This window comes from Penicillium verrucosum, assembly GCF_028828655.1.
Source record: "Penicillium verrucosum strain IBT 35672 chromosome Unknown utg000002l_segment0_segment0, whole genome shotgun sequence".
NCBI lineage: Eukaryota > Fungi > Ascomycota > Eurotiomycetes > Eurotiales > Aspergillaceae > Penicillium > Penicillium verrucosum.
In genome coordinates, this window is record NW_026643211.1 from 4,280,373 (window position 1) to 4,300,834 (window position 20,462).

At 50.6% G+C, this 20,462-nt stretch overlaps 6 protein-coding genes across 6 annotated transcripts; 2 read left to right on the plus strand and 4 right to left on the minus strand.

Annotated features, from left to right (window-relative positions):
* Positions 1-765: 765 nt before the first annotated feature.
* N7516_007240 (formin sepA) lies at positions 766-6,292 on the minus strand (the record flags this gene model as incomplete). Its single annotated transcript, XM_057219960.1, has 5 exons — positions 766-2,789; positions 2,881-3,193; positions 3,264-5,070; positions 5,123-5,806; positions 5,871-6,292. 5 exons carry the CDS (start codon positions 6,290-6,292, stop codon positions 766-768), a joined length of 5,250 nt encoding a protein of 1,749 aa, XP_057074051.1.
* Positions 6,293-7,532: 1,240 nt separating this feature from the next.
* N7516_007241 (uncharacterized protein) lies at positions 7,533-8,122 on the plus strand (the record flags this gene model as incomplete). Its single annotated transcript, XM_057219961.1, has 2 exons — positions 7,533-7,559; positions 7,694-8,122. 2 exons carry the CDS (start codon positions 7,533-7,535, stop codon positions 8,120-8,122), a joined length of 456 nt encoding a protein of 151 aa, XP_057074052.1.
* A 591-nt stretch (positions 8,123-8,713) lies between these two features.
* On the minus strand, positions 8,714-10,065 carry fdh (formate dehydrogenase (NAD+) FDH1; the record flags this gene model as incomplete). Its single annotated transcript, XM_057219962.1, has 4 exons — positions 8,714-9,599; positions 9,653-9,828; positions 9,886-9,912; positions 10,063-10,065. The coding sequence occupies 4 exons, from the start codon at positions 10,063-10,065 to the stop codon at positions 8,714-8,716; spliced, it is 1,092 nt and encodes a 363-aa protein (XP_057074053.1).
* A 2,213-nt stretch (positions 10,066-12,278) lies between these two features.
* N7516_007243 (leucine--tRNA ligase NAM2) lies at positions 12,279-16,772 on the plus strand (the record flags this gene model as incomplete). Its single annotated transcript, XM_057219963.1, has 6 exons — positions 12,279-12,668; positions 12,737-13,149; positions 13,202-13,413; positions 13,743-14,236; positions 14,309-14,449; positions 14,502-16,772. The coding sequence occupies 6 exons, from the start codon at positions 12,279-12,281 to the stop codon at positions 16,770-16,772; spliced, it is 3,921 nt and encodes a 1,306-aa protein (XP_057074054.1).
* Positions 16,773-16,914: 142 nt separating this feature from the next.
* N7516_007244 (uncharacterized protein) lies at positions 16,915-17,916 on the minus strand (the record flags this gene model as incomplete). The annotated part of the gene is made up of 1 exon (XM_057219964.1): positions 16,915-17,916. The coding sequence occupies one exon, from the start codon at positions 17,914-17,916 to the stop codon at positions 16,915-16,917; it is 1,002 nt and encodes a 333-aa protein (XP_057074055.1).
* A 444-nt stretch (positions 17,917-18,360) lies between these two features.
* Positions 18,361-20,256, minus strand: N7516_007245 (Sec1 family protein; the record flags this gene model as incomplete). The annotated part of the gene is made up of 4 exons (XM_057219965.1): positions 18,361-18,731; positions 18,784-19,000; positions 19,059-20,084; positions 20,146-20,256. The coding sequence occupies 4 exons, from the start codon at positions 20,254-20,256 to the stop codon at positions 18,361-18,363; spliced, it is 1,725 nt and encodes a 574-aa protein (XP_057074056.1).
* Positions 20,257-20,462: the final 206 nt, after the last annotated feature.

Consider the following 20,462-nt stretch of genomic DNA (forward strand, 5'->3'; position numbering starts at 1 on the left):
AATATTGGTAGATGTCGAGAGAGAGTTCAAATGTTCAAATGTCCAAAATGTTGGTCCAATGTTTATCTGGCGATAAGATAGATATACACGTGATCGATAAGAACTATACAAGATACGAGTACGAACTACAAGTGTGACAACATTGGAATATTGAAGAGATAGAACATAGATTGTGTCTAACTGCGGGTATTTAAATGATCCTAAAAGGCACAAGCAATAGCAGTCCATCTAATGCGCCTGTAGTCAAGGATACACAGCAGATATAAAACTTGATCACGCCTGCGCTCCGAAAGTAGGAAAGTAAAGAACAAGGTGACAATGCAGGAAACATTGAACATCAAGCTCAATATGCAATTCAATGATACGCCCTCCAATCATGGCGACATTTCCATGGCAGATAGCGTTTGATGAAGACAGGGGAAAGAGGTTATGTACAAGGAGAGAGACGGGGTGTCGGTGTCAGGGTAGTATGCGGGAAGTAGATAACGAAAAGAAATCGGATAATGATTGCACATGAAGAGATAGTGTTAGGAGGAAATGGAAAAGAAGAAACAAGGAAAGGTATCATCACACCATGCTCGACTCGTCAAATCAAGGAGGGCGGCTCAAAAAGTAGTGTAGGTAAAGAATGGGTATTATACAATCAAAGGCGGTTGTAGTGGTAGTGGTGATATTGATGGCGATGGAGACCATTTGGGGTTGGCTCCATGCATCATCAATGGGAATCGATAAAACATTAAATTAAATCAGCTGTAGGTGACTGATTCAATTCGACAAATCAGTTGGTTTGTGAGGAGAACCGTCAATCGAGGGATCCTGTGATAATGACTCGCCTTGCTCCGATACGACAATCGAGGGCGGAGGCTGAGACTCGTTGGGCGGGCTAGGTAGTGGTTGGTCCTCTGGGATTATCGAGTCTGTCTGCTCAGGGGAAGCAGGCTCTTGAACTGTAGCAAGGCCACTAGAGCCATCCGCGCTATCTTTGCTCCCGCTTGTGGCGGGATTGCGGCGTCTCATGCGGCGATTACGACGCTCTTCATCTGCGCTCTCTCTTCTCCGTCTCTGGCGCTCGCCACCGCCTGCATCGGAATTACTTCTCAGACCGAGAAGCATGCTGGCGGCACGGTCGGCAACGTCTTCGCCTTCAGACACTTGAGCTTCCTTGCCATCTTCATCTGCGGTGGCTGGAGGGCTGAGAAGACCGTTCTCGTCATTGTTTTCGCCATTAGCCGTGCTTTCGGCTCCCTCTTCGCCTTCTTCCGCCTCACCCGAATCAGGTGGTGGCTTGGAGCCCGACGTTACGCGGACGGTATGCCGCTCCTTTAGACGAGCACGACGACGGCGATCTCGTTGATCCTTGGCTTGAGGTGCTGCAGCACGCAATTTCTCAAGTAATGAGTCCATAGCACCACTTGAGGCAGGCGACTGCGCGGCCTCCGCGGTGGGAGTGTTGTTGGCGAGGTTGACATTAATTCGCTTGCGGGCGAGAGATGCCTCTGTGCGCCTTCTGGATTCCTCCAAAGATGTGTTCTTCTCTCTGGATTTCTTCCACTCGATCAAGAACGCGCTCAACTTAGCAAAGAACTCTCGTCTAGCGTTCTCGTCTGCATTGTCTTCACCGTAGAAGACCATGATATCATCATAAGCCTTCACCATCTCTTCCAAGTAAAGCTGCAGCTGCTCGGCCTTCCGTCTAGCATCCTTCATCGATCGCTGGACGACTTGGCTGACACGATCCTGGGGGTGGAACCTCTTGGGGTCACTCAGGTTGCCAGCGTCCAAACTCGACTGTACGTTCTTAATGTTGCCAATGTACTTGTTGGCGTCAGTGCGGAGCTGATCGACATTAATCTTTTGCAGGCCAATAACACCGCTGATATCGTCGAGGAAGCCCTCCCACTCTGGGTATTGGTTGCGCACGATACGCTCGACCAGATCGGCGAAGGTAGTCTCATTCTTGTCATCTTTCACCATACCCAGCCGGGCGAGGGAGCTCAGCTTGAAACCCTGGGCCTGTTTGTTGGCGTCGTTCATGAAGTTTCCAATGTCGAGAATCAGACCGAGCACGTTCATCAACGAAACAGAGTCCCGCAAGGACTCGCTGACTCGTGCGACTTCCCGTAGCCTTGTGGAGATGTGCTCGTACTCTGGTTCGTAGGTGCGAGTCAGTGCAAGCGCTCTGTTTCTTGCTTTCCAGTAGTGATTTAGCTCAAATGCAGTGTAGAGATAGATTTGATCCTCGCGAGTGATCTCGGAGGGGTCCTGTTCACGATCGGAAGTAGCGGCGCCAGGACCCGTCCAATCCTTACTATATGGCGCCATAAGCTTGGCGACGTTTTCTGGTATACTGCACATTTCGTCTCTTTGTAAGAAATCCATAACAACATTGTTATCCAGAATATCCTTGTCACAGTGGATGATCATGCGAGTCACCTCCTCGGCCGGGTATTGAGAGAACTTGGACAGAGCAATCTGGAAGTTCTTGGATAGATCGTTCGAGATAATCTGTTTCTTGGCAGTGCGCTGCTTCGCACCAGTGCTGGCTCCGAAGATCTTCGTTTCTTTGGCCATGAACAATCGCTCAACCTCGTCCAAGACACCCTTCTTGGCAAGCTCGGTATATTTCTCTTCCTTCTGTTCAGGAGTCGGTGCGTGACCAGCCCAAACAGTCACCTGAGGAGTGTCGACCTTGTCCCAATGCAACGCCTTGAGCTTTTTCTTAGGTCGAATGGACGGCATGTGGATTGTAGACGGCGAAACATCTCCAGCCATGTATGCCGGTCGCCAGCCTGAACCTAAGGCAGCGTTTGGTGGTGGGGGCGGGGGGGATCATCAGGCCCTTGGCTCCAGGAATAGGGGGAGGAGGTGGAATCATTCCACCGCCACCTGGAGGCGGCGGCGGAGGCAATCCGACTCTTCCACCGGGGGGCGGAGGTGGAGGCGGCAATCCAGGAATACCCTTGGCACCACCTGGCGGAGGCGGCGGTGGGAGAGCCATTCCACCAGGCGGCGGAGGGGGAGGCAGACCAACTTTTCCACCTGGAGGAGGTGGCGGTGGAAGAGCAAAGCCCCCTGGTGGGGGTGGAGGTGGAAGAGAGAAGCCCCCTGGCGGAGGTGGAGGTGGAAGGATCTTGCCTCCTGGCGGCGGAGGTGGGGGAAGAGCCACAACTCCCGGCGGGAGCGGAGGAACAATCTTGCCCCCTGGAGGGGGGAGGCGGCGGCATAGGCTTTGTAGAAGCTTCATTGTCTTGTAGCCTGGGTACCTGTTCCCCTTCAACGGCATTGGGATCTTCAGCGTCAAACTTGGGAATCTTGGAAGCAAGCTCGCCTAGGAAGCCGGTAGCCTGGGCAGGGTCTAAGCGCGGACGATGCATTTCCACCAGACGAGGCCTCTCGTACATCGGCTCGCCATTGCTATCTAGTGGGATGTCCTCCTCGTCTTCCAGAGTCGAGTCCATTGTAGGGATATGACTGCGCTTGCGGTAAACAGATCCCAAAGCACCAGGGTCGAGGTTTCGGCGGGTAGTTTCAGCAAAGTCATCACTATCATCATCTTCGCCTTCCATCTTCTCGCGCAGCTCACGGAGTCGATCAGATGGTCCATGCTCGCCCCAGACCTTACCCTCCAACTTGAACTGGGTCTTAGTCCGCTCGAGCTGGCGTTCCAGACGTTCCATGAGTCGTTCACGGTCCATGATACCGGGCATCTGGGATGGATCTGCTACCTCCACCGTCTCAGGATTGTTGGCCTTTCGGGCATTGGCAGCGGCGATATCCTGGGCATCTCGGAGCATGAGGTATAGTTCTCGGGTTTCCAGCTCATTACGCTGCAATTCCTGGGCACGCAGTCGTTGTACTTCTGCAACCTCGGCCTTAAAGGATTCATTTTGCCTTTGCTGCAGCTCGATAATACCAGCCTGTTCATCAATCTGCTTTTGCAATTTCAAAACCAAGCCTTCTGCGCCGAGCTCGACCTGCGCTCGCATCTCATCGCGCTCAGCAATGGCAGCCTCCGCAATCTGCCGGGCCTCGAGAGACTCGTCATAGACCCGTCTTGCCTCAGCATCGGTATGCAGCCGGTCTAGCAGACTCTGCACAGTGAAGGTTAGACCCTGCCGGAGATCAAGGTCGGGCAGCCTCCGGTCCATGGCCACGTAGCTCAGCATGGCGTCAACCAGCTGGAACATACGCAACCCTTCCTCGCCGGAGTTCTCCCGAATGAGGAGCATATGCTGCATAGCCGAGAGGAAGTAGTCATGAGACCGGCTGCCGTTGATCTTGGATGTGATTGCATCGACAATTTGCATGGGATCGCTCATGTCCTTGACTTCGCCCTCGATGCTATCCTTCATGCTGCTGCCCTCCCGCTGGAGGAGATCCTCATAATCGATAGCCTCATTCTCGCGGAAACGCTCGATTTGCTTGTCGATAACCTCATACTGGAACCCCTCCATCTTCGTCAACAGACGCTTGATTCCACATGATGTGAATTGGGCGCGAATGTGGCAACGCAGCTGGAGGTCCGTTTCTGCTCCATCCACCAGCATATTGATGAGAATCATGGTTGAGACCGCGTACTCCATAAGGAGGTTCTCCATGCCAATGCCTCCGCTGCGGTACTCTTCGCTGGCACCCACCAGACTTCCCATCTTTCCACGGCCGTCGATGGTGACCTCAACAATACGCATCCAAGCATCGAAGCGACCAGTTTCGTTGTGATCATGTTTGACCTTGTCCATGGATTGCAGAACTTTTTGGTGGCCTTGTCCATCACCCCAGTGGCACAAGAAAGTGAGGACTTCGCTGACAAGCTTCCGAGTATTCAGGCGTGGCGATGATAATGAGCTGACGAGTGCCACTAGCACATTTTGATGCTCGAGAGCGTCGTCTGCGCCATACTTGTTGTTCATGAGACCTTTCAAACATTTGGCAATATCGTATTCCCGGTCTAGATCCTTATCGCCTGTCGGGGGAGCCGGGACAGGACCAGAGGCTTTTCTTCTGTTGATCTTCAAGAGGACATTGGTCAAAGCAATTTGACCTTGGGCTTCAACAAAGGCTTTCACCCAACTGTGTAGTTATTAGTGATATGTACGATATCGAGAAAAGAGGCATTACATACCTGATTGGCTGTGTCCGCAAGCTGACACTTAAACTAGCAAGCTGCTTGGACGTAATGGTGTCATCCATCACCTTCTTCACATACCACTCCGGGCTACCTTCTTCATCGGCGCGTTCAAGCAAACCAGACAAGCCATCATGGCCATGAGTTTGTCGCGCATTTTGTCGTCTTTTTTGCTCTCCTTGCAACTCTGTCAATCGATCCTGATGTACCAATGTCCATTTCTTTGAAGCGGGGTACGACAACATCTGCCGTTTGGCCTGTTCGGGAAGATTTTGCCATCCTCGCTTCTGCATCAGCTCTAGAAACAGCTGGTCCACAATGCGGTCATCTCTCGGTCGAGTAAGGTAGTTATCTTGTGGCCGGGGGACGGCGGCGGGTACCTGGTGGGAGGATCCCGCATTTGACAAGCGCCCCGAGCTGGAGCTGGGGAGCATAGTAGTACGGTCACTAGAATGCGAGGTTGTGAGAGTGCGAGAGGAATTGTCCGAGGAGAAGTAGCTCGAACCGCGCGTGTTCGAAGAAACGGAGGAGTAGATGCTGGCTTGGTCGAGGGAGGTGCGGGAGTTGGAGGACGAATCAATAGACGAGGAGTTGTGGTTAGGCCCGCTATTCGCTGCGGAGCTACCTGGTCGTCCCCATTGTTGCTGTTGCTGTCTGGTACCTCGATCGCCGGAGTTGCTGCTGGTCAAGGTATTGTTTGAGCCGTGCGGGGGGCGGACGAGGGCCAGAAGGATGTGGAGCGTACCCATTTGGCGCAGACGTCGAGGTCACAGTGGGATATTGATGGAAATCACCTCCAGCTTTACCCAGATGGTTGGGCGAAGGCTCATGGCGCGATGAGCCCGGACGGGCCATGTTGTCGATTGGAATCGGGGTCCTAGTATCGGTGGGGAGGCTTTCAAAAGGGATAGAGGTGATGACGCCTGAGGTGTGTGCAATACTGCCTGGGTCCAAATCATGGGTCAAGTCAACGGATTGAATTGAAGACCGCTTTGAATGGCGTGACGAGCGTGAACCGGCGGCGCTTGGCGGAGGTGCCAGGCTATCATAGGAACCAGCATAATTATCGTATCGATCCTCGGTCGGTTTCTCTTTGTACAATTTTCGGCCGAAGAATGACTTTCCACTCGATATTTGCCTAGATTTGTCGGCTTGTGAACTTGGCATTTTGGCGGGCGAGATTAAGATGATGCAGGGCGCAGCATAAGGACCCCTCCAACACTCTTAGAAACGGTATTAAATAAGGATGTCCGGATTTGCGGTAAGTCGCTGTCGATCGCAGGGGATATGGGAGAAGGCGATGACATTCAAATTGGGCGAAAGTGGCTCTCTGTTTTGTCCCTCCCTGGCTAGTTAGTATACCCGTTGCGACAGCGGAGTCGCGTGAGACTGAGGGGTAAGGGGATTTCTTCAAGGCACTCACCCCACAAGGAAAGCAAAATAGGAGAAAAGGAAATTAACATGCAAGCTTTTTTTTTGCAAATGTCAAGTCCAGTTTGACGCCAGGATCAAAGCCCGAGCGTTCTTCTTAATCAGTCTATTGATATTAGGGGGCCCCGGAGAAACTCCCCGACCGTGCACGTGATCGTCGAGATCACGTAAGCTTATACTTGGACCTCGGGAGGATATGCCCAGAAGTGTCTACCAAAGCAGCATGGACTTGGAATGAACGGAGTTTCAAAGTGAATGTGTAATGAAGCATCTATGTATTGAAGTTTAGGATTCACTCATACTGTCAACCATTTTATCAAGAGTTAGTTGAAGAATAATCACCTTGTAGTCACAATGAGGAAGGTGTGATATATATTGCAAGTGCAACCAAGAAGTTGAAACTCGAGCAACTGAGCTGAAGTCGATAGAAGGAGGAAAGGGAGAGACCAAAAGAAATGAAGGATTTGCCAGCGAGAAGATCTTATGCTGCGCATAAACACGGTCACAGCTGCCCAGATGCTCTTCCTGCTGTTGATTATTCGTGATAGCAAGTGATGAACTGAGGGACTGAATGGGAAAGAGGCAAAAACAAAAGAAGCCCTCGAATTTATCAGCAACCGTTCGAGGTACCCTGTCCAACATCGGCAGAGACCTTCCAATATCTTGGGATCAGGTCAAAAAAAACAGTTAAGGTGGTTAATTACGTATGTGTAGTCTAGTTAGTCTACTTAGGTAGTTTATCTATACTATACTATTTTAAGTAACAAGAGTGATTTGATATATAAAAAGCATATTTCAAGACAAAAGTTGACGATGCTCATATCCCGAGCCGCTTGTCGATCTGCCGATCCTCTGCCACGCGTTGGTCTTCAGGACCGTGGGACCCCCCGGACCTCAACTCCGCAATTCTTCACCCCTCAACCCTCACCACTTTACCATCCTCTCTTCGGCGCAGCCTAATATCCCAGCATTCAGCATGGGATCAACAAGTGTCTTTGCTAAGGTGCGCTCATAAAACCCCCTATCTCGACGCGCATACCACACACACACACCATCATCGTCATCTCCAGGGCACTCACCGTGTCCACGACTAAGACCAAAAGAAAATCCAAACTAACAACCAACCTACCCAAACAGACGATCCTCATCCCAGCCGCAATCGCACTATCAATATACATCCTAGCCTCCTGCGTGATAATCCCCTTCTTCCGCCGCTACCACCAGCGCTACTCGCAATACCTCCCGCTACACAGTATATCCGCACACACACTATCCCTACGCGATCGCATAGCCGATAAAGTGATGCACTTCTTCCTTCCCTCTCGATGGCGATGGGGAGCACATGTAGCTGACCATGACACGGAGAGTATTGGCGACGAGGAAGGGGAGGTCTTGGTTGGGATGGATATGGATTCTGTGAGGCGGGGTATGCTGCAACAACAGAGACGTGATAATCGGGCTGATACGCAGAGTCGGTTGAGTCGGGATTTGGAAGAGGGGTTTATGGATGATAGTGATTCGGAGGGGAGTGAGAGGAGGGGACATGGACGGGGAGGGAGACTTTGAGTTTGTTGAAGATCACGTTTGTATATACATATATTTGCATTCTTGGGGGTTGGGGTTTTTGTCTAGGGATGTTTTGGAAAGCCTGCATGGTCTGGGTTTGTGTGTTTGGTTTCGAGTATGGCTACTTTTGTGAATAGAGTTGTTTTGCCTTTCTTTTGTTTTTGGAATTGTATGTAGATAGACTTGGGTTATTTAGAAGTTGATATGGATTGTGTATACTACATACTTAGCCCTGAAGAATGTCCTACGGAGTACACGTTCTAGACTCCACCAAAGGGCTGGACTCAATTAATCTGGTGAGATCGACATGGCTCCACCGATCATCACAACTCTGCGTTGTACTCCATATGAAAGTACAGAAAGTACAGAAAGTACAGAAATCTCAAATGTAAGTCAATGTAAGTCAAAAGTGGAAAAAAGGAAGTAAAAGGTTATAAATATTATTCATTGGTATCGTGAAAAGATGCTACCTTTTTCAGCATCGCCCATGCTACGGAGCAAATGGGACTGTTATGAATATATAAACATGAAATATAAAAGGAAGCCACTCAGCCAGAGAATACCTCACACTGCGTCATGCAAGGACTTTCTTTACTTGCGCTGACCGTAGGCCTTGGTGGCATAGCCACCCTTGTGAACGATCAAGTCCTCAGGACGGTAGTCCTCACGGCCGGAGAAGTAGCTGTCGAGAATGTCCTTGGTACCGTTGGCGTAGCGGACCTGAGCATCGATGGAGGTACCGGACATGTGGGGAACCATAGCGTTACCGCCACCCCAGGGGTGCTCGGCGTAGCGGAGAGGGTGATCCTTGGGGGCGGGCTGGGGGAACCAGACATCACCACCGTATCCACGGAGGTGGCCAGACTTGAGGGCGTCAGCGACATCCTCCTTGACAACGATGGCACCGCGAGCGGTGTTGACGAGCCAAGCACCGGGCTTCATCTTAGAAATGAGGTCCTTGTTGAAGAGACCGCGAGTCTTCTCGTGCAGGGGGCAGTTAATGGTGACAACGTCACACTGGGCAAGCATCTCCTCGAGATCGTCGACGCGACGGCAACCGATCTCCTTCTCGGTCTCGGCGGAGAGGGGCTGGTAGTCGTAGTAGAGGAGCTCCTTGCAGTCGAAGGGCTTCAGACGGCGGAGGACACGCTCACCGATACGCCCGACAGCGACGGTACCGACGACCTTACCCTCGAGGTCGAACTCGTTCTTGGCGACGGCAGCGACGTTCCAGTCGCCGTTCTTGATCTGCTCGTGGGCAGGGACGAAGTTCCGGACGAGGAGGAGGATGGTCATGACGACGTGCTCAGCGACGGAGACGACGTTGGAGCCGGTGACCTCCGCAACGGTGATACCGCCGTTGGTGGTGTTGGCGGCGTTCAGGTCAACATGATCGGAACCAATACCGGCAGTGACGGCGAGCTTGAGCTTCTTGGCCTTGGCGAGACGCTCAGCAGTGAGGTAACCGGGGTGGAAGCTGGTTTATTATTAGTGGTGAGTTTTTCGGAAGTGCGTGGATAGAAAACGAACGGAGTGGTAATGATGACTTCAGCATCGACGAGCTCCTTGTCAAAGGTGGAGTTCTCGCCCTCCTTGTCGGAGGTGGTCACCAGGGTGTGACCCTGTTCCTCGAGCCACTTGCGGATGCCGAGCTCGTTTTCGGTGGTACCGAGGAGCTTAGGCTGCTGCTGGGAGTGCTCACCACCCTATATCACAAGAGTCAGCGATCGAAGTATGTATAGTTTGAATTGAGAATGACTTACATCGTAAAGAACCAAAAGAACTTTGCCCTGAAGATTCGAAGTCGCGGTTAGTGTACGTGCACCGGAAATAGAGCCAACCAAAGGTGAAACCCGAGTGAATGGGTTGGAGGCAGCCGATGGTTTGAGAGAGCTCAAGAAGGGTCGTCGCAATTGACGGGAAAGAGAGCGGATAAATACCATTGTGAAGGATTATGAAATGTTTTCAAGAAGTTGCTAAAAAAAAAGAAAATAGTCAGTGGGCTGTTATACGCATTATATACAGTTGATGAGGTCAATGTGGCGTTGGACAAAACCAGGAGGGAAGAGGGAAGCTCTTAAGGTAGGAGAAGTGGGGAAGCTTGCAGGCCAAGAGATGTTGGCTATAGAAGGGAAGGGGAAATAGTAAAAAGGAGTAAAAGAATAGTTAATACTTACAAGTAGAGTATAGAAAAAGGTAAGAGAAGAGTTGAATGGATGATAGTTTGGATAGAATGAGAAGAGACCGAACAGCAAATGGAGCTGGTTATATATTCCCCCTCTCTCTACAAAGTTCTTGTACATCCCCTCAAAAGGTAACATGGGACGTAGTAAGTGAAAGCCGGGACTGAACTGGGGAATCCACTTGGAGATCTCTCCGCACGAGGGACAGAAAATACAACATTGTACTCATCCACGGGTGTTTCAACAATTCATAACCAATCATATCTAGACTCACATAGCTTGTCATGTATCCCATGTATCCCATGTATCCACATGTATATTTGAGTAGAATGTATGAGCTACTAGTTAACTATGTTCTATTGCTACATTTGTACTATTCTAAGCATACATTTTACTCTTAAGGGATGAACGTGCGGGGACACTTTTTTAATATTGTAGTATACAGTTACCTATATTTATACATACACTACATACACTACATAGACTGCATAGTATATCTCTTTCTACTATAATAATACCTAGGTAGTCTACTACTATTCTCATCCCCTAATCTCATCCCCAACCTGTCAGCCCACCAAAAGTTGTGTTACCCCGCAGCGGGGTAACTGACATAATGAGCTGACATAATGAGGGGTAAATCCAAGGTCAACTACCAACTACCAAGAAGGTATACAGCCCATACAGAACCATCCCCAATTGATCTCCCAAATTATTACAATAATCAAGCATCTCCAACCTACAGTCTTAATCGACATCCTTTCTCACAAGGTACTAAAACACCCCAATTCCCCCCCCCAGCACCCCGTATTCTTCCTACGGAAGCCAATGCCGAACAATTTCCGTTCTTCTGCCGAAATTCGGCCTCTGTGCCACCTTCTCCAACTCCGGGCCCCGCTACTTCCAGAGCAACTCATGATGTAGTCCTGGTGTAATGTACATCGTCTCCTCGCGAGGAGGTTTTGGAGATCGCTGGGTCCACTGAGCTTCCGGATCAGATCATAGACATACAATATACGGAAGGCATGACCGCATCCAGAATCAAACTGGACGAGTGGATTTTTTTTTTAATTCACCAGTCTCCTGGATCGGAGACCCGATCATTTCTCTTTTCGCTACACGTTTGCTCGCAGTTAGTACTAGACTGCAGATCACGAGACAATTGCTGCGACGTAGTGTCCTACGTTGGGTGTCGGAAAACTAACATCGATGATCTGTGAATTGCATTTATACGATACGACTAATGTTATAGTTACACCCTTCGATCGCAGGAAGACAAGACTATACATCATTATACTTTCGCGGGATGCCAACGATATAACTACCAGCTATCGTTCCAACCTACTGTCGATCCCAAAATTGCCTACTCGAATTTTCGATCAATGAAACCGATCAAAACAAATCAATATGAAATTTGGCTGGGAGTTTGCATACATGGTATATGGATTCATATATCGTACTGTCGCATGACCAGTGCGGGGGACTCCGAACTTCTGTTTCCGTGTGCTATCGCCAGCTGGCACAAGCTTGCAAAACACAATCTCCATAATGAAGAATTGGGACCTGCAAAGCCTTGCTACCGAATAATATTCGATTTTGATAACCCCCGATTGGGATCATTACAGGCGAAGGAACCAAGCTGACCGGCTTGCGCGAGTAGATATATGCACTGCGCGCACCAGCCTACCAGAATTATTAGATACCATGGAAAATCACAGGAAGCCCATTCACCAAACATTCAAGTTCAAATGCCAACATTATACAGAAATAGCTATGTTGTAGATGTTATCGTAGAATAACCTGGGAATTGTTTAGATCTGCAGATCCAACGAATCAAACGCGAGTGATAATCTCCGAGTCGGACTCGGCACTCGGACATTTCAAGATTCACCTCTCTCCCAATTTCTGGACATTGTGTCTTTTTGTCCTTTGAATTTAACCCCCTTCTACCAACTCATACAAGGCCATAACATTTAATGCAACCAATACTCGCGCAATCGCTCACGCGCGCCTGGAGCGGGCGAACCTATCGCAACTGCCAAAATATCCGTCTACTGTCCAGTACCCCCCAGCGCAGCAGCAGACTCCGCGCACGCCTAGAAATCCCCCCTCCCTTCCCTGTTACCAAGACATGCCCCGAACCAAGTTGCAATTGTCCACCCACGCCCGCCCTGCCGGAGGGGTTACCGATCGATCATGAACAAGTCTTGAATGGAACGATGGCTGCCTACACGCAGCAGCTTCTCATCTGCACCGGACAGCCAGACTGGACGAGTCGCATTGAGGATGATGGTGAAAATAAAGGCTGGGGCAACCTCGTGAGAGGGCTGAAGACCCTGCTAGGTCGTGGCGGGCCATATCTTGATGTGAGTGGATCATATAGCCCGATGATGGATGCGCGAACTCTTGCTAATACGAGGTCTCCTCACTCTAGCCTTTCAACAATGTCTTGGTTACGAATTCATCTATTGCCCCAGCTGCAAGCTCCTCTCCCTCCTCCGCCTCAGCATTCCTCTTCCCCAGCTTCAAGTACATCCCCTCAATACCCGTGAACTCAGCCTCATCGCCCGACCAAACAACCGATCTAACAACCTTCGTACGCGCATATCTCCTCCCCGAACGACTCCACGACATGCACTCCTCTCTCCCCGCAGCCAAACAAGCAGACATGACGCGATCTCCGGACCTAACATCAAACTTCCCGGGAGTAATCGACATCAACCACTCCCCGACAGTGTTGATATGCGGACATGGAGGTCGCGACATGCGCTGTGGTGTCATGGCCCCCCGCCTTGGAAAGCGAGTTCAAGCGGGTGTTGCAAGCGCGAGGATTCACCTCCGCGGACAGTGATGGGACCACGGTGGATGGCCCCAATCATGCTAATATTGGTCTGATCAGTCATGTTGGAGGACATAAATACGCAGGCAATGTGATTGTTTATATCCCGCCGAAGATGACTGTGGGAAATTACTCAGAGCCTCACCCGCTGGCGGGTAAGGGGATTTGGTACGGCCGCATTGAACCCAAGCATGTGGAGGGGCTTGTCGAGGAGACTATTCTCGGCGGGAAAGTGGTTACGGATCATTTCCGTGGTGGCGTTGACAGGAGCGGTGATATTTTGAGGATATAGACTTAGAATAGAGTAGTGTGTATGGTGTATAGCGATTGCATATTCATTGAACATAAAAAAAAATCAATGCCTTACAGATATACTAAAGGACCTCGACATCTTCCAATCTCTACAATGTCCAAACCTTGGAAGTATATAAGTGCTGGTGCGCTAGTCCAAATCGGGACTAAAGCTACCTAGGCTCCGGGGAAGTTTTGAAGATGCGCAAGTGAGAGAGACAAGTCACACCTTCAAATCGCAGACATGGCCAATTACTCCAATTAATACTCTCCAATTTCCAAACATATCAGCCACATAATGATCGGCTAGCTATGCAATCCCTCTCCCGACTCCGATTAACCAGCGCCATCGCGCCTGGCCGCATTCACGCGCGTCCAACCCTCCGAGCCCTCTCACCAGTCTACACCCTAACCCGACTATCCAGCACCTCGACCCGCCGACTGGACCTGCCAGCACTCGACAAAAAATGGCACGCAAAATGGGAAAGCGACCGTGGGGCGCCGCACCTAACACCCAACACAACAGAGAAACCCAAATCCTACATCCTATCCATGTTCCCATACCCGTCCGGCACGCTACATATGGGCCATTTGCGCGTATATACGATCTCCGATGTGATCTCGCGGTTCTATAAAATGCGCGGGCATGATGTGGTCCATCCTATGGGGTGGGATGCATTTGGACTGCCGGCGGAGAACGCGGCGATTGAGAGAGGAATTGATCCTGCGGTGTGGACGCAGGCGAATATTTCGAAGATGAAGGAGCAGTTGAGGTGTATTTCGGCGGAGTTTGATTGGGATCGGGTATGTTGGTGTTGGTTACTTGGATCCAGCGGGTTTGGTCGGCATGGATGGCTAATTGATACTTATTGCTAGGAACTGGCTACGTGCTCCCCGGATTTCTATGAGCATACTCAGCGCATCTTTTTGATGTTATATCAAAAGAATTTGGCGTATCAGGCGGAAGCCTTGGTCAATTATGATCCTGTTGATAAGACTGTTTTGGCAAATGAGCAGGTGAGTCGGGATCAGAGGGTGAACTTTTGATTTGATCTGATTTTTTGTTCAGGTCGATGCCAATGGATTCTCTTGGAGGTCTGGGGCTAAGGTTGAGAAGCTGAACTTAAAGCAGTGGTTCTTTAAGATCACTGATTTCAAGGAAGCACTTCTGAAAGACCTTGATTCTCTTGCCGGGGGATGGCCGGAGCGTGTCCTGTCGATGCAACGCAATTGGCTTGGGAAGTCTTATGGTGCCAAGGTTACATTCCCTGTGACCATCGGACGGGATGCCCAAGTGGATGTGAATGTATTCACTACCCGGCCGGACACTTTGTATGGTGTGGAGTATTTGGCACTCTCGTTGAATCACCCTATTGTGTTGAAGGCCGCGGAGGAAGACGGGGCGCTTCGCACATTTCTGAGTGATGCATCGTCGCTTGCACCAGACTCCAAAGCAGGATACCGGCTGTCCGACATTGAGGTGTCTCATCCATTATGCAGTATCGATACAGAAACCCCCCACTTGCTCAGGAAGCTTCCTGTTTTTGTGGCTCCTTACGTTCTTAGCGACTATGGCGAGGGAGCAGTCATGGGTGTTCCGGGCCATGATACCAGGGACATGATGTTCTTTAAGGAAAATATCAACACCGACTCGATCCCTATTGTTATTGAGGCTGAGCCAAGTGGCAATGAGACAAACAGCAGTGTTATTCCGTCAGAAACAAAGGCTTTCACTCAAGAGGGATTCCTGACCTCGCGCTGCGGAAAGTACCAAGGGTTACACTCCAAGGAGGCATCAAAACTGATTGTCAAGGATCTGGAGCAGGTCGGCCAGGCTGCTTTCGTCGAGAGCTGGCGCCTACGGGATTGGTTGATCAGTCGCCAGCGATATTGGGGTGCACCCATTCCCATTATCCACTGCGGGGACTGTGGCCCTGTGCCGGTGCCCGACAAGGATCTTCCAGTGCAGCTGCCGAAGATCGAGGGAGAGTGGCTTAAGGGAAAGAAGGGAAACCCCCTGGAATCCTCAGAAGAATGGCTGCACACAAAATGCCCCAGTTGCAATGGTCCCGCTCGACGTGACACAGATACCATGGACACCTTCGTGGACTCGTCTTGGTATTTCTTGCGGTTCTTGGACTCTGCTAACAAGGAATCTCCATTCTCTCCTGCAGTGATGCAACCAGTGGATGTGTACATCGGTGGTGTTGAGCATGCCATTCTGCATCTTCTCTACGCTCGATTCATCTACAAATTCCTCTCTCAGTCTGAGCTGAGCCCAAATAAGAACTCTACTGCGCCCGCAGAGCCGTTCAAAGTGCTTCTCAGCCAGGGTATGGTCCACGGAAAGACCTTCACTGAGCCCTCGACCGGCCGCTTCCTTCTTCCGGCGGAAGTTGACCTGACCAATCCAGACAAGCCTTTGATAAAGGGAACCCAAGTCGCCCCTAGTATCTCCTTCGAAAAGATGTCCAAGAGCAAGTACAACGGCGTGGACCCTACAACCACCACATCAAAGTATGGCGCCGATGCTACTCGCGCACACATCCTATTCTCCGCACCAGTCAGCGAGGTTCTAGAATGGGACGAAACCAAGGTCGTCGGCGTCGAGCGCTGGTTCAACCGACTCTGGAAACTTGTCCAAGACACCCAGCAGACCCTGACGGAGGCATCATTCTCCGTCTCGGAAGCAGACCTGAAATCATTCACTACCCATGCCGCTCCCCTCCCATCATCACTCCAGGATATAAGCGACTCCGACGCAGACGCAGTCCTAGCCACCCACAACACCATCGCATCCGTCACAACCTGCATCGAAAGCAACCCCTACGGTCTAAATACAGTTATCTCAGACCTAACCAAGCTGACCAATACCCTGGCCTCAACCCCCGCCTCCTCCCCTCTCATTCTATACCTATCCATCTCATCCCTCCTCCGTCTACTAGCCCCCATCGCCCCAGCCTTAGCCTCTGAATCATGGGAAGTGCTACACGCAACCACAAATAGCTCTACCACACCGGTACCATCGGTCCTTTCATCACCCTGGCCCAGTACCCTCCTCACACCAGACCAAGCCGAAACCCTCTCCTCTCGCGGCGGTCAAACGGTCGCCGTCCAGATCAACGGAAAGCTCCGCTGTGCGGTAACAATTCCGCGCATGGAGTCAGCGACAGCATCGCAGGGCAAGAATGCCCCTTCGCAGGAAGAACAGGATTGGATTGTTAGTCGGGTGTTGGAGACTGCTGAGGGGAAGTCGTGGCTTCAGGAGAAGAATGATTGGGAGAAGAGACGGCGGGTTATTGTTGTTAAGGGGGGTAAACTTGTTAATGTTGTTTTCTGATTTCCCCCTTTCTATACATTCAATGTTGGTGATGTGGGATTTGTATTACCATCTTGGATAGATTTGTATATTATTTGTGATATTATATAGAGATTTCTCTTCTCGCTTGCTCAAAGTAATACCCTCCACCCCTTTTCCCAGGTCATGTATCATATTGGGTATCATATAACATATAAGACATTGAAAATATTCCAACAGAATCACCCATTACCCAATTCACTCCCCCTTCAGTCCCCTCCTGAAACGAAGACCTTTCACGCTCACTTCTAACCGGCAACTGTGCATCACCCACGGGGAAACTAAGATATTTCCAATCCTCAATCTCCTCAATAATACACTTCAACCGATCCCGCACACTCTCAACCGCATATGTACCCAAAATCAACCTCAGAGGCGGATAAGAGCAATGCCCAAGCTGCCAAACCAAATGCGCCGCCTTAACAGCACTAGCCGGCTGCTTATCACCAAGCCACATAAGCATGCGGCGGGCATGTGCCGCAGGCGACGTAGTCGTATTATACGGCTCACTGGGCGGCTTAACCAAGAAATGACCGTAAAGCGGCAAAGGCGCAGAAAGCCGATGTTCCGAAGGGTTGGGCACCTGCGGCGAAACCAAATCCGCGATATCATCCCGACGCATATGACCCGGTTCAACAAGGGTACCCTTAATATTAAAGCTATCCACTTCGTACAACATACTCTCCATCAAGCCCTCGACGGCATATTTGGAAGCACAGTATGGGCCGAGCCCCGGCACGCCGAGAGCACCAGAGGTCGAGCTGAAGATGAGATATCTGCCTGCGCGACGGTGACGGAAATGCGGTAAAGATAGCTGGATCATGTTCAGTGTTCCTGTGAAGTTTGTTTCGAATTGGTTTCGGATGTCGAATTCATCTTGGTCTTCGCAGGCGCCGATGACGCCGTAGCCGGAGCAATTGGCGATTATGTCGATTCGGCCGAAGTGCGATATTGTTTGGTCGATTACGCGTTTTACGGTCTCGCGTGCTCGTACGTCGCATAGTAGCCCGATGCAGTTGGGGGATTCGAGCTCTTTCATTGCTGCTGGGCTATTCTCGTAGGTGCGTCCGACGGCTGCTACGAGGTCGTTATTGCCAAGGGCGGTTTTTACTAGGGAACGGCCCATGTGCCCTGTTGCACCGAAGATCTGGAGGGGTGTGTGTTAGGTTGTGTTTGGGTGGGCTTTTTTATGTTGGTGGGGGTTGGGGGAGGTATACCAGCCATACGAGGGGTTTGGCGGGATTTTGGGGACCTGGTGGATCGGCTGTTGAAGGGAGATGGAGTCTTGGTTCGCGTGATGGTGAGGAAAGTCCTCCTTTTGGGGATGTTTGCTCCATTGAGGTGTGGCCGGCAGATATGTGGGGAGAAAAGAGGAAAGATGAATCTCTCCGCATTTTGATATGGGGGTCTTCACTCTCTACGGAAGGCAACAGCGACAAATGCGAAAATAAGTTGCCGTCAGCTATTTTCTTTTTTCTTTCTTTTTTTCTTATAGAATTGACTTCTCATTTGCAGGATTTACTTGATACAATGCTATTCCATTACCCATATACACACAAGCTACACACAATTATCGTCCCACCTCCCGTCGCAGCCGTCCCGCAGCCGTCGAGGGTCCTGGTTCGGGCCAACTACCCACTGCATCGTCAACCTCTTCCAAAAAGGTGGCACTATTGTGAATTGAAGTGCCGCCGAGAACGACTCGCACTCCCGGGGAGCTGGCATTGACCTGCGCTACCATCTTGGCCTCCTCATACGTGGTGCCGCCAACCATAAAGATGATGATGTCTTGCGGCTTGTCCCGCGTGTGTCCGCTGCCCTCGAGGAAGGGGTATTGCAGTTCCTTCAGGCGGCCTTTGATGAGATTCTGGAGAGTAACTTCCAGACGGGGGAGAGTGTTGTGTGTAGACGTTCTCAACACCTTTAAGGCCCTTGAAGCGGCTGCTTGCGCCAGAGAAGAAGGAGGTTGATTCGAAGAGGTCGGAGAACCCACCTGCGACTGGTGGGGCTTGGAGGGAGTGGTGATAGGCGAGGAGCTTGGGGATAATATTTACGCGGTTAGAGGAGACTTCGCCTGCTGTGACAAGAAGATCAAGGAGAATTGGCAGCGCGTTATTGGGTTGCTTCTCATAGCGAAGGGCGTAGAGAGCCACCAGACGCAGCTTATTATCTGAGGGCACATTTGGCAGCGCGATGATTCGTTGTAGTGACTAGGGAAGAGTGAGTTCGTGAGAAAAGCAAATTTAGTTTCTTCACATTTGAACATACCCTAAGATCATTGGAGTGGTTATCATTGCATGCCAGGCTCTGCTCCAACTCGCTCACATCGAGGAGGGTATTCTCGCCGACACGCCGACTGAGTTCGCCCACCAGGGTAACATGCTTGCTGACATTACCTGCCAGCTTGCGGAATTCGGGATAATCCTCCACAAAACGTTTCATGTCCGCAATGGATTCGATATTCGCAGTGCTTTGAGTTTTGGTTTGATACTGCTCCACATATTCTTTAATGTTCTGGCCCAGATCACCAAAGTTCTGATACATATTCTTCTTGAAGAATGGGTCCTGGTCCTGAGCCAAGACAACCTCTTTCAGTTCTGGTCGGATATCTGGCACATCCTGCAGATCCACGCGGCCATTGTTGATGCCAAGCATCTCGTGTACCATCGCCTGGTATGTCCATTGAGTCAGCAACGGGGTGATAGGATCATCGCGGCGGTCAAGAACGAGCAGGATAGGCGGTGTATCCGTCCGGCGGAAGTTAAATAGCTGCTCCTCCTGCGTGATGTGGTATCGGACCTCCGTCGCTAATTTCCGGGCCAATAGACTGTTCTTCTCGTAGCGAATAAGTGGATTTTTCTTTAAGGCGAGAAGCAGAGCTAGGACCCCCTCGGTGGCTCTTTGTAGTGAATCCGGATTCCATAAGTCCGGCGAATGGCTCCAGATCCGTTGCAATGGAAAACCCATCCCTAAAGAGCAGAGGTCCGGGTTGATTACGAGGAAATCGGCGAACTGTTCCTGGACCGACTGGACGACCTCGTGGCTGTCCGCTTCGGCAAGCCGCTCGAGGGCGGATTTGCGGATAATGTTGCTAAGATAGATGTAATATTCTCCATATTTGGGTTCTCGAAGCTCGTCGATCAAAAACTGGATAGAGGTGGGTGATGGGCGCACAAAGCACAGGCATCGTAGATGTCGCATCTTCTCGCGCGCGGCATTGTCTAAACGGTCGATGAGGTAGACCTCATGATTCAGGAGGGCGGATTGGGTAATTGCGGTCGAAACAATAGGAACCTATCACGATAGGAGTTAGCGATCTAGATGATTATTTTGTTAGCTAGGTAAAATCACCCACTGTCTCACTATCAAGAAGCAAGATCTTCATCTTGGATGACGACGCTCCTGCGGACTCACCCACGGTGACCATCTTGGAGATGTACCCCGAGGCTGCCGCAACGACGTCCATGGTGGGGGTGAGATTTCAGGAATTAAGTTCTCAACGTATTATATTAGATCCTGATTGAAGTTATTGAAGTTGTTGAAGCTATTGAAGCTGTTGAAGATCGAAGGGTTGAATGTGGAGAGGGCGGGAAGTTGTTGGGGGAGTGGAAATTCAACTTTCCACATGACAAGCTGTTTTTCTTGTCTTTTCCTCTTCTTCACCTTTTTTTC